This window comes from Melospiza melodia, chromosome 6 (assembly GCF_035770615.1).
Source record: "Melospiza melodia melodia isolate bMelMel2 chromosome 6, bMelMel2.pri, whole genome shotgun sequence".
NCBI classification, from domain to species: domain Eukaryota; kingdom Metazoa; phylum Chordata; class Aves; order Passeriformes; family Passerellidae; genus Melospiza; species Melospiza melodia.
The window spans coordinates 71,621,043-71,634,163 of record NC_086199.1 but is presented as its reverse complement, the minus strand read 5'-3'; the positions used below and the strand labels follow the sequence as shown (position 1 = coordinate 71,634,163).

The 13,121-nt window shown below is 46.3% G+C and overlaps 1 protein-coding gene across 2 annotated transcripts in view; it reads right to left on the bottom strand.

Moving 5' to 3' along the window:
- Positions 1-11,886, bottom strand: part of ITPKA (inositol-trisphosphate 3-kinase A) — a 39,423-nt gene extending 27,537 nt beyond the window's left edge. Inside the window, exons 1-2 of one of the 2 annotated variants that reach the window (XM_063159052.1) lie at positions 11,205-11,886; positions 10,830-10,880 (exon numbers count right to left, since the gene is read on the bottom strand). In XM_063159052.1, coding sequence (XP_063015122.1) covers positions 10,830-10,880; positions 11,205-11,708 — 555 coding nt within the window. In that variant the 5' untranslated portion in view covers positions 11,709-11,886. The remainder of the gene's footprint in view (positions 1-10,829; positions 10,881-11,204) is intronic. The other variant, XM_063159053.1, reaches the window with a different exon arrangement.
- Positions 11,887-13,121: the final 1,235 nt, after the last annotated feature.

The following is a 13,121-nucleotide window of genomic DNA, read 5'->3' as shown; positions in this document are numbered from 1 at the left end:
AAGAACTTCATACTGTTGGCTCCTAGCAACAGAACTGCAAGCCACACTCCCGTATCTTGCACAACCACCTACACCAGCCTCCTGGTATATGGAGCAAGCAGCAGCTTCTGTGCCACATTGGACACGGGTAGCAAAACCCAAGAGCAACCAATATCAATTTACCAGGGTTCAGCAAAGAGAAAACAGACATTTGAAATGCCATCTGCAGATGGGTGATGACCTACACTGGACACAGGGGAACAGGCCACGCAGAGAAGTTACTTCACAAGACAAGACTGATTTTGCTGCCCACCTACTCTTTTTATTAAAGAATGCAATGTAAAAAGAATATTGGTGATTTGGCTACATTCATCCTATAGTCCCAGACAGGACTGTTTCCTGTAAAACCAGAGGACTGAAAAGGCAGACTAGGATCAAAGCACAGAACTATAGCAATGGAAGAAGACATATTTCTAGAGATGATGTGGAAAATCCCAATGGATAAATAGGGACAGAAGACAGATGATTAATTATGTGTCACTCCAGTTTTAATATTGGAATGAGAAATCATAATCAGGACATCAGCCAGTCCAATTACTGGAAAAAGACTTGGAGACTGTTGGCATAGTGATTAACTATCACTGGACTGTTACAGAGCTCAGGACTTGCTCCCTTTCTTGGTGTCTTTGCTGAAAGCAATAATTTTCTGTGATCTTGCTATAAATTTTAAGAAAACAACTCATGAAACTCTTATAGGGGCCTGATTAGTGCCCAAACCCAAGCACCTGAAAGTCAGGAGTCCCCACTTTAAAATCCTTTTATAGGTTTTTCAACAGATCTGGCAGGATCTGTGCTGAAATGAGTAACCTCAGGATTTAATTGCTTACTCCTCCTGGGTTAGTACAAAGAAGGCAAAAAAAGTTCCTTATTTAAATGCCACTGAGCAAGACAATACAAACTGTATCAAATTATCAGCTCAAAATTCTGATACTCAGCATTTTGCACTCTGAAAAATGAGAGCTGAAGCGTAGGAAGGTTTCTTAGTTTCTTCAGATTATATTTTCCTCTGAACAAAGCTGACCCTTTGTGGGGTCAGCGACGCCGTCCCAACAGACTATACATGGGTGGCAAAGGAGGGAGCCCACACCAAGCAGAGCTTGTCATTATTAGAATATTCAGGTCAAGTGCACTTAGCCAACAACCCACTCAAACCCCACACAAGATAACAGCTGATCTGCATGCAAAAACACTGTTCATACAGATTTTTATCCTTTCTGCTGCATCACATAAGCATACAATGAAGGAGAAGAGTACAAAGGCCATACAGTCTTCTCTAGCTCTGCCTCTTTCAGAGAGGCAAAACCCAGATTTCCTGCACAACCAGGAAAGCACCAATGCACAAGAATTCTTTGTATGTGTTTCGTTCTCTGGTGATTAGCTCTAAGTTAACCACCTCAAAAAAGAGCTAAAACTCTGGTTTGCTTCAGATTGAACAACTCTAACAAAAACTTGAGGTGTTTCCAAGGCTAGAAAAAGATTCATATTGACGCCACTACAAAATTTCAAGTGAATCCTCTTGAAAGCTTTTTAACTTTGAATTTTGAGGAAGGAACCTGAAATCTAGGAAGAGGAGTGTTTTCAAAGCAGGAGTAAGCAATGTGAGGAACAGAAGTCAACCTGAAAAAGCCTGGCAAATTGTAAGAACCTCAAATTAACTTGCAGTAGACTCTCATTAGTAGTTAATTACCTTCTGTGGAGACTGCTCGGCACGGCACAAACAAGGGATCAATGTAGCTCAGCTGTGAGGGATGTGTTCAGCCATACACAGGAGGGAATTTGAGGAGGCTCAGCTGTGCACCAGAGAGCTGTGAACTAGGCTTTCCCCACAGCAGAGGGCACCTGAAGAGCCTCTCCAAGTGCAGCCCTGCACTGAGTGCCCTCTCCAGCATGGGCACCTCACCTGGGCCAGGCAGCGCTGCCTTGTTCCACAGCGCACGCTTCGGGAAGGCAGGGAGGATGAAACATCATTGCCAGATGTCAGCACCTTCTCCTCCTGGAACATGTTCAGATCCAGAATTACATTTGAGCTGGAACTTTAATAATGCCTTAAATGCAAAACTGAGTACTCAGAAGTTAGAAATTTTCAGAATTGAAGTTTCCGGTACAAACTTAACTGTTACAGCAGCAGTACACTGTTTTCCAAATGTTAGTGAATTTGTTTTCACAACCTGTTAAATGAAGGGAAAAATAGTGAAGGAAAGATAGGTTAATGTGAAAAGTAAAACTAATTTTGAAAGCTTAAACTGAGGTGTCAACCTTTGCTTTTCCTAATATCCAGTGTTATACAATACTGTACAATACTTTTGTAGAACAGCTCCCATTAACTTTGGCTGCATGCACATATGTTCAGTGTTTCTGCTAGTAAGGTTCACTCTCAAGTTAGTCAAAAGGAGAATGAAAAAAATACAGTTATTTGCCATGGTGAAAGTCTCCATAAATAACTTCCCTAGTCTCTTCTCAGGCAAAGAAGGACTGTGAAACTGTGAAAGGCAGCAGCTCTCCACATCAGCATTCAGCCGTGTTAAATTGGGAAGTCAGCCTTTCCCTTCTGTGATCTGCTGCAGAGCTAACTGTGAATAAACAGAGGTTCTGCAATACATTACATCAGTGACTGTGGAACTGTAACTTATCCTTTGAGTAGACTGAAAATATAGAACTGTTGAAAGTCATGAATTCTGTGCATAAAGTGCTATGCCTACTTGTTATGAAAGACAGTAGAACATTAACATACCCACACTGCAGGCACGTGAGCTCTTTCATTACATATACTTTCAATGTTTGACTGATGATTTCTTAATATAGTTGTCATATGTTCTCCTGAGGTTTTTTTGAGAATGTATTTTTCTTGATTTTTAAAGAAATAATCTGCTTGCCTATTAAGTTTTCCTCTTCCCCTCACATTTCCAGTACCCTTCCCAATCCCTGTCAGTGACTCCCCTTCTGTCTGATGGTACATAACCTGAAGCTATCACAACCCTCTTACCTCCCTCATCTCCAAAGTTTTCCTCTTGAGTAGCCTGCATTAGAACCTTGCAGCTGCCCTTTGCAATATGCGTACCCATAAGATTGGTCATTTGAAAGCACATGACAGTACCACTACCTGTGCCACATGCTCAGATCTGTGCCAGATGCTTCTAAATCTTTGAAGATTTTCAGCAGAGGTGGTGATTTCAGAGCATTTGAAGAGGTTCCAGTAGTGGAAGGTCTTGACACGCAGCAGCAATGCTCCCTCCATTTCCAAAGTACGTGCTGCAGAGTGAGCCAGAGCTGGCTGTGGTGAGAGATGCCTTCTTGCATGGGAAAACCCCACTGACAGCTGCCTGGAGCACAGCTGAGCCTCCCTGAGCTCACCCCCTGCACCTGGAACCTGAGTGGGATGGCAGCACACATCCCTCACAGCTGGGCTCTGTCCATCTCTTGTGTGCCCACAGCACACAGACTCTGACTAGCACCAGCACCTCAAAGGTGAGAATCAGAAGCCTGCATTTGATTCAGCACTCCACCACAGGAAGCAAACGAAGTAGAGCACAGCAAATAGTTCTGTCTTGAGTGAACATCACTAGAAAGAACCACTGCAGTGTTCTCACTATATGGAGCTGCTTGAAAAGAGCTGAGACACAAAGAAAGCTGTGTTCTCTGTAGCAGCTCAGAGTAGTGAATGCAGCTGTAACTAAGACTGGATCACTTTATGTTGGGATGTGGCAGAGATCAGGAGACAAAATCAGTTATATTGATAATTAATGATAATTTTCTACCATCACTGAAAACAAAGACCTTCTCTCTCTATGCAGTGTTCAATGCAATTTATCAAGAGACATTATTCTCATCACATGAAAGTTGTACAAAGTACATATGAAGTTGTATGAAGCAGTTTCTGCTGATACATCCCAAGTGAACTCTGCCATTCCCACTAACTAACTCATACAGTTCTGCAACATCCCAGCTTCCTGTTAATCCTCTGGATGAATCAGACACATTTGAGTACCAATGACACCCAGACTAAACAAGTTTCTATACATATTCTTTATCACCTGTAACCACACCTCTGTTAGAATGTGGCTCACATACAGATGAGGTCAGAAGGCTGAATAAAGCAGCAGACTGAAGCTGAATGTGAGTAAAATAAACATGGTAATAGTGGGCTGAGGTAAACAGTTTAAAGTGTTTGTATCACTGCATCACCTTACTTGGATATTTCAGCCTGTAAATACGGAGTGCTCCTGGATTCTGGGTTAATGCTGAGCTCCCACAAAGCAGTGTCTGTGCTCTGCTTGCCATAGTCACCAACTGGCTTGGAGAGTCTGTCCCAAGCTCTAAATCTGGATCATGTCAAGTCTGTGATCACTGCTTCACATGAGCTGTCGATTTGTCTTTGGCTGACTTCTTCCCAAGCTTGCCAAGGAACAGAAGATTTGCTAACAAGCAACAATAGCCAGGCCTGATGGGTTCAGGGTAGGTTTCTATAGAATCTGTCTCACACCTACATGTCTTGGAATGTAAAAGGTTTCATCCCTTGTGAGAAGCTCACCATTCATCAGTACAAAAATCCCCTCAAACGCTGCTGGTTATGTGTTATCCCAGACAGCATTCTGCATAACAGGAATGAATTAGTTAAGCATTGGAAAGAATACACCAATACAGCACCATTGGAAACACCACCACCACCACACTGTTATCCAGTGCCAGGCTATTTGCTAGCCTGACTCTGGATGAACAGGTAGCCTCTCCCTGTTCCCTATGCTTTTATTCAGAAGGAGCTAATGGACACTAACACCTGCTCCCACTCTCCTCCTTTTTTTATTATATTTTTCCCCAGGTATGCTATGCTGTGGACAGACAATGCCACCTTACCTAATTTGTGAGCTTTTGAGATGAAGCTCTGTTGGTAGAGAAGAGTGCTTAAAAATTCCATTTAAACCTACGCTATGCAAGATCCAAATTAACATGGACTGATAAGCCAATTTCCTCTGCCTCAGCCCCCTTTCACTGCAAGAACTGCCCTGACTGAAGGAAGAAGAGAGATAGACTTGACTGCTGCTGTACATAAGATCACCTTTTCCTTCCAAGATGTCTAAGGTTAACATTACTTTTTCTACCACCACACTTTATAGATAATCACTACAAAATGCCACATGATGATCCTTAGTTTTTTTCTCAGCCACTGCTAAAAAACCAGCTATTTACCACAAAAATACAATGTGCATTCTCAGCTTCCAACATTAAATTGCATCACATTGTGAGCATTTAACCAAACCAATCCACTTTAACACATTCCATTTATAATAAACTTTAAATGTGAGTTGAGGTAATTTTTGCATATGTTAACTACCACACTAATTACACGTGGTAATCAAATAAACCAGTTTAAAAATATTCACTCTCATCAAACCAGTCTAACAGGGTAATAGTGTCAGAACCCAAAAGTACAGACATGCAAAATTTCCGAGCTATTGCTCCAACCACTACCCTTATTCCTTTTAAGACTGGCATGGTTTTTCACAAATAAATCTGCTGAGTCAATGATAGTGTGAGTAAAATAGGTACTTAGGTATTGCCTCTTTAAATATGCATCACCCAGCAATGAGGAGTTGCTGTTACTTTTTTCTCACCTTTCCAGTTGAAACAAGAATTATAAGGAGGTTTGAACTATAGAAGTGGACATACAGAGAAACTTCTACAATACAGCCAACACAGCAGGTCCATAAGGGAAAAGTTATCACAGAGTTCTTTCAACTTTAGACTGTATGCCCAAACAACATGTCCTTTAACACAAGAAAAATGAACTATCAGAGTGAAATTGATTCAGAAGAGAAGAATCTTTTAATGTCTAAGTCACCATTTCAGATATATCGATGATTAGAAACTCTTATCTGATAAGGCATTTAATTGCCTCTCTCTCACCTGATTTGAGAACAGCTAAGTCAATTTCCTTACAGACAAGAAGTCTGTAATAAAAAGTCACCATCAGACCTGATACTGCTGATGGTTTGATATACTCCACCACTGCAATGTAGAGCGCTGAAGAATTCATGCTCAGACTGAGAGATGGCTCTCAGTTCAGAGTTTTGTTCCAAGTACTGTGCAAACATGGACCATCACTGCTATTTGCCTCAAATTTGTTCAGTATACAATGGGAAGATTTCAGTATTTGGGACTGTCATTATAAATATGCATGCTTTTAGCAGCATGAAATGTATTCCATCAAAAGCAGCTGCCTCATGAGCAGAACACTAGAGAGATAAGCTTAGTTTCTACTTGACTGGTATCTACTGTCTTGCACCCTTATCAGAGTATCTACAGCTTGTCACTGTCCTCTATAAACTTGTTCCAAAAGCCCTCCAAGCTCCCCAACATTTCCACACCCCCTCACAAGTTCCTCCCTTTCACCCCTGTGCCCCAACGAGCGCCTTCCACATTCCCTAACCTCACCAGCCCCCAGCAGTGTGTGATCCCTCCCACACCTTCTAATTACCCTCAGGAGAGGAGGCACTACCTGCTGCAGCTGGATCCAGCATGGAAGCACCTATGGGCTAGCCAGCGTGCACATGGCAACTTGGCAGCCAACAAGCGAAGCAGAACACAGCTGTTTATCTCCTCTGGTACCTTCCCCCCCAGAGAATACCAAGTATGCACTTATTTTGGTTTCCTCTCTTCCACCCAGTCTGACCTTTGTGAAACTTTAAAGAGCTCTTGAAGAAACTTTGAGATGTCTATGCTGCTGCCAAATTTGGCTGAAACCTACTAAAGCAGTTGAAATTGAATTGATAGAGTGATTACACAAGCTTTCTTTCCTTTGGAGAGTAGGCTAAAATCCCATTAACAGTCTTACTTATGTCATCCCGTCATTCCTATTCTTCATTTAAAAATAACAATTATATTCTACTGCATTAGCTTATGTAACCCACCCCTGAGCCAAAGCAGTTAAAACTTTCATCCTGTATTTATTAATTTATTTAGTTGGTTAGCTATTAAGTGTGTGCCTTTCTATACACTTGTCCATTTTAAGGTACTTGATGTTATGAAAAATACAATTAAGATGATCAGTGAAACCAAACCAAATGCACTTCACTAATAAATATCCCCCAAAGTTTCTGGTATTACTGCAGGCAAGATCTGAACTGCTTTTTCTCTAGCAAACTGTCAGCTGTTCTCATGGTTACAGTTCTAGGAATTTGGAATGACAGGTCACAGCTATGAAAATGAGTAAATTTATTTGGCATGTTTCTATCTAGTAAATAACATTCTCCTATAAGGAGGACAAAAGGCTGCTGTACATTAGCATGGTATTTATTCTCTGTGAAAACCACTCTTTAAAGTCCCTGTCCCAACAAGAAATGTGCCAACCAGACTTCGTACTTCTTAAAACTGCTCATTCGCAGAATTAAGACAAAAATACATAAGTCTTGTATCCTCTCCATTACTATAAAGGCACCACTGGTGTTTTTACAGCAAGATTCAGCTGTGTATATACACTTCCCCATGGCATGAAGCAAGGCTACAAAAGTATGCTTCCCATTTAAACGCAGGAATGTTAGCTTTTGCCATAGGGTAAAATCTATTCTGTCAATTGGCTATTTAAAAAATAACCAATATTTCTTAAGCTACTGCCAAGAGTTACAAATATCCAAATGTGGCATTATGCAGTTTCCATTATCACAGCTTTGCACCACTGGTTTTCACAGCCCCAAGTTGAACCAACAGGACAGCAGCAGAATCGGCTTCTCTCATACTTGCATCCCTTCTCTGTTGGAAGGGTCTTTTTTCAGGAAAGCCTGGATACTCCCATTTCAAAGCCTCTGCTAATTACTGCAAAATGGCATGAATAACTTATGCAGAGAAACTGGAACACCACCCACTGAGCTACTCTCAGAGGTGGGCCTGCCCAGATGTGAACTGTCCCAGTGGAGCCAGGCTGGGACTGCACTGTCACCGTCATCAGCCCCAAGGTATTCACTGCCCCCAACACTCCAGGGACATGCCCACGTACTGTGCTCAAGAAGAAACAAAAATTTAACATCATCCTGATATGTCAATCCATCCAACCCCAAATGCTCTGTGAAATACTTAACTGAATCACTCATCCTCTTGGAAAGCTGTTTGCCAAGTGAACGACCAAGGAGAGCTTTCCTCCAAGGAATGCAGTCAGAGACAGCACTCCCAGGCACACCGTCCTGGGATTTAAGGCCTGAGAACTCCAGGGCAGCAAGCCATGGACCCAGAGGCTCCTGAGCTTCCCATCTCACACACAGTCCTGCACAGGTAGCTTGAGAGCCCACGATATTTCAGACTCAGCTGGCTCTTGATCTCCAGATCAACAGTAGAGAGGTCTGGGAGGGCCTTCTTCAGCTTAGGTCTCAAGTTCCTGGGTCTCCAGATGGAAGCCTTGAAGCTCTGATAACAGGAACATTATCAGAACTTCTACTCCCACAGTTGAAGACCTGGGCAAGTTTCCAAGGTCCCTGGTAGGCACTGGGGAGCCTGGTAGGCTTGACAACCCAGCAGTTCTCTGAGCACACTGGTCTGAGCTTAATCATAAGGCACCAGGCTCCAAATTAACTTCCAACATTTCCAGAGAAAAGTCTCAGGGAATTCCCCAATACAAGAGAAATTTTAAAATGTCAAAATTTCCCGTGAATTAGGAAACAGAAAACTTTGGCCCACCTCTGATTCCAGCTTCCTTCAGAAAAGTCTCCGTGCTTTGTGTTCCACTCTTAGAACAAGCCTTCACCTATTAAAATACACTGAAAACAATAAATTTAAACAAAATGTTCCAAATTGCCTCTAAATGAAATCTTCAAAATATAAAACCATTCCACAGAGTATCCTAAAATTTGTAGTTATTTTCACTTGCATGTTTGTGCCTTGAACCCAAAGCCTTCCACTCTAAAATAAACATTCATCCTGCCTCAAGATTTACGAGTTGAAAGGACACATCCTGTAAAGCAGAACCCTCAGAGGTTCAAAGCACGGACTCCAGCTTTGGCACAGTATGAGGTCACTGTTTTGCTGAAGAAACGACTGGACAGCATTGTCCAGCACCAAAAGACATCAATGACAAGAACTGTCCTGGATGCCTCCAGGTATGGCTGAGCAAACAGTGCAGCCACCTGAGAAGAAGGGCAGTGCACCTGACCACAGAGAAACAGCAGATTCCTGGGATTCCAGCTCTTGGTGGGTAATGCAGCAAGCAAGGCAGGGATGAGCCATGAAAGCAGTCACTGAGCAGGTGAGCCCATTTAATTTATTAGGTAGTGCCATGGAGTTCTGCTGGTTTAGAGTCCTAGGTACCAGACCCTGCTCTGTTTTGACAGCTTGCCACAGAAGGGATAATGAGATAAAGAAAATCAGCCAGAATGCAAGCTCCTGGGTGCAGTTTCCCCCATCTTCCCCTACACTGCAGGTATGGAAACATAACTCAGCCTTTTAAAGCATCAAGTATTTCACCTGAGTTGAGGAAATACTTACTTTATAAAGAGGAATTAAACAGTCCTGCAGCTGTGCTAAACTTTGGAAAACTGCAAAAATTTTTTCAAAAACTGAATTGCTATAATACTATGGAAGTTCTCAGATTCCCACACACCTAAGTGAACAGGATGGTCTCTTGGTGTTTAAAACATTTATAATACGGATATTTTTAGTCTATAAATCAGTGTTAGAGATCTTCTTCTTTTAATATTTTATTTTCTTGTAATTAAAAGGTGACTATAAAGACTTCCTAAAAGAAAGTAGTAGCACTCACATGATACATGCATTTCAGACTATAGGGAAGGATACAGCCCCAATCATTTAGGTCTCAATATTGTATTCAGTACAAATGACTTCAGAGAATCAGAAGCATAAGCTTTGACGCAGCACAGCTTCTCATCTGAAGAATCAGTTTTGCTTCAGTCTACACTCACACACAGTTTAACCAGAGGCCACAATGCCATCTCAGAGTTCTCTTACTGCTGAAGCATCATCACTTAATTCTTGCTGCACGCATATTGCCACAGCAGGGAGACTGAGTCAAATGATCCCACGGCCTTTTATTATATTTAATTTCTGTTCTCCTGCTACTTTCACAAAATCACATAGCATGTCTTTTAGAAAAGAAAGCAAAACAAGTGATTTTTTTTTGTTGTGTAAACCAGATTCTATCTCAGAATCCAAAGTACAAACTAAGACTTATTATTACAGGTTTCTTTATACTCAAAATAACAAAATACAAAACTCTTTTTTTTCTCTTCTGAAATCAGGCCACGAGTTGATGCAAACAAAACCAATATTGTGCACAGCATTTTAGTCCCTGGACTATGTGTCCTTTAAAGTAGTAAACCCACAATTACCATGAGAAAAGTCCAGCTGGAGGTATCACCTACAAGTTACATTACTTCTTCTTTATACCTTTTTTATCAAAGCGTATGTTGTGCTTGAAAACAATTCAGCACCAATGAGTTGGCAGTAGAACAACAATTTAAGCAGCAGTGTCAATGAAGGTGGGAGGGGGAATTCACTAAAGCTACATTTTTCAAGTACAAAAGCCTGAGAAGCACTCTGTATGGAGTCAGGGAAATATACATCAAAGACCATGAAAAAGCAACTAACCATATGCCTTTAAAAGTGCACTTCATGGATGAAAGCTGCCAAATTACAGAGGGGATTTACTGAGAAGAATGTGTTGCTGCCAGAATGGACAAAAGCATGCATTCTATCCATTCCAAGCTCCTCCCCATCTCCTGTCATGCTCACAGCAAGAAATGGCTCAAAAATTGACAACCACAGACTCCAGGACTGAAAGAGACAAAAAATACCTGCTGGGAAATGCCTGGTAAAATTTTATTTTGAGCATCTGACACAGGAGACTGGAAAAAAGAAAAAAAAACAACCCACTTATGATCAAAAAACACCTCCCCGTATTCTTGGGACGTAAAGTTCCAACTCCACAGCAAGCAGAAAGAAAGAGCGCACACCTGGCCGGGTTTTTGAGGAGCCCACGTGCAGAAGCGCTTTTCCACAGGCACAGCAGCAGTGCCGCCGGCCCAGGACAGGAGCTGCACGGAGCTTTCCTGGAGCTGGGTCACGCAACCCTCGCTCCAAGCGGGAGCATCTGTTGGCCCCTGAGGAGCCCGGCAGGCGCCCAGCGAGGGCAGCGCGTCCCGGGCGAGCCGCTCACCCCGCGCCCCTACCTGGCTGGTGTCCTCGCCGTGCTCCAAGTGCACGATGCCCTGGCTCCTACACTCCGTGTCGCTCAGCACGTCGTCCTCCGAGTCCTCCAGGAGGGACGAGGAGCCGGTGGAGGAGATGGAGGAGTTGGACAGCCGGCGGGACTGCAGGTGCAGCGAGCTGCCCGTCCTCAGCCCGCCGCCCTCCGGCCGCGCCGGCCGCGCCTGGGGGCTGCCCTGCGCCTCCTCGCTCTCCTCGGCGGTGACGGTGAGCCGGGGGATGACGGGCGGCAGAACGCCGTTCGGGGGTCGGCAGCCCCTCTTGGGCCGGTCGGGCAGCTGGCGGGCGGCGGCGGCGGCGACGGCGGCGCAGCGAGCCTCGAAGAGGGAGCAGAGCTCGCCCACGGTGAGCCGCTTGGCCCGGCTGAGCTCCGGGCTGCTGTGCAGCCCCGCGCGGGGCTCCATGGCGCGGTCGGCGCCGGGCGCCTGCCGAGCAGCGCTCCAGGACCGGCGCCCGGAGGCGCGCATGGGGGAGCGCCGCGCCGCCGCCGCCGGGGAAACTTCTTTGTGGCTCAGTCAGTCTCCCGCGGCTGCCCGGAGCCCGGCGGAGAGGCGCATCGCCAGCCCACCCTGCCCGGGCAGCTTCTGAGTCACCCGCGGCGACAGCCGGAGGCTGCTACCGTGCCCGCTGACCCGGCGCCAGGGCCATGGGGGCGCGCTGAGCCCGCCCGACCGCCCGCCCGCCGCCACCGCCCCGCTCCGCCTCGGCGCTGAGGGGAGGAGCGATCGAATCGCAGCGAGCCCAGCCGCGCCGCGGGAACCCCTGCCCGCCCCTTCCCGCCGCCGCCACCATCACCGTCACCGCCCTTTTGGTTTCGCTTTCCCTGCGGCGGCCCCCGGGGAGCGGCCTGGGGGTGTCCCGGTGCCCACCCGAGTACGCCGCCTTACCTCCGGGCCGCCGTCCCTCGCCCGCCGGCCGCGGCTCCCCGGGCACGGCGGCTGCGCAGCTCGGCCAGCCCCGGCCGCCCGCGGGCCGGAGGGCGGCGCGGCCCCACAGCCCAGCCCCGGCTGGGGACGCGGGCGAGGCGGCCTTGGACCCTCCCGGGGGATTTCGGCCCCCTCGGGGCCGCGCGTGGCGGCCCGGGGTCCGCGTGTGAGCGTCCCCTCGGTGCGCTGACACCGGGGGCCACCTCCGGGCCTCCGCCGCTGCCGTGGCGGGACCGCGACATCCTGGGGTGGCTCAGCGCCCCCGCGGGGGCGGGGATGTGACTGGGCTGTCACCAGCCCGCGGGGACCGGGTGGCGGTGCGGGAGTGACCGCGCCGTGCCGGCGGCTGAGGGCGCTCCCCCGGCCCCGCTGCAGCTTCCCCGGCGAGCTGCGAGCGGGACAGCGGCTTTGGGCAGCCCCAATTGCTGTCAGCCAGCGCGTTACTGCTGAGCAGCGCTCGGTCAGGCTGCCCTCAGCCGCCGCTTGCTGCGGTACCCAAGCCCCCTTGAGCGAGTTTCAGCGTTTGACACCCCCTGCCTTGGTGCTTCTTGCCTGCTGAACTCCCACTCTTTACCTAAAATGTAACCCGTGCTGGGCTGCCGCATGTGTTGTAATTGTAGCTATTAAGACCTTTGGAACGGGAAAGGCGTTCTACCATAGGGTTACATCAGCTGAAGTGATTACTAAAATTGATAATTTTGGAACCAAATGCTAAAGTCTTCAGCTGAGTTTTTGCTCATTTATCTCATTGTTTCCTTGTACTCTCCCATCTGTCTCTCACCATCTGCTCTCTCTTGCCTGGTGCTTGGGCTGGGAGCTCCTTGCAAAAGGGGTTGTTGGAGCTCCACCGCACCCAGCGCAGTCCCAGACTCCTCCCTCCAGTGATGCTATAAATGATTTGTTACCTTATCCTGTGATTCGGTCAGATCATCTGTAAAATAATCACTTGATTAT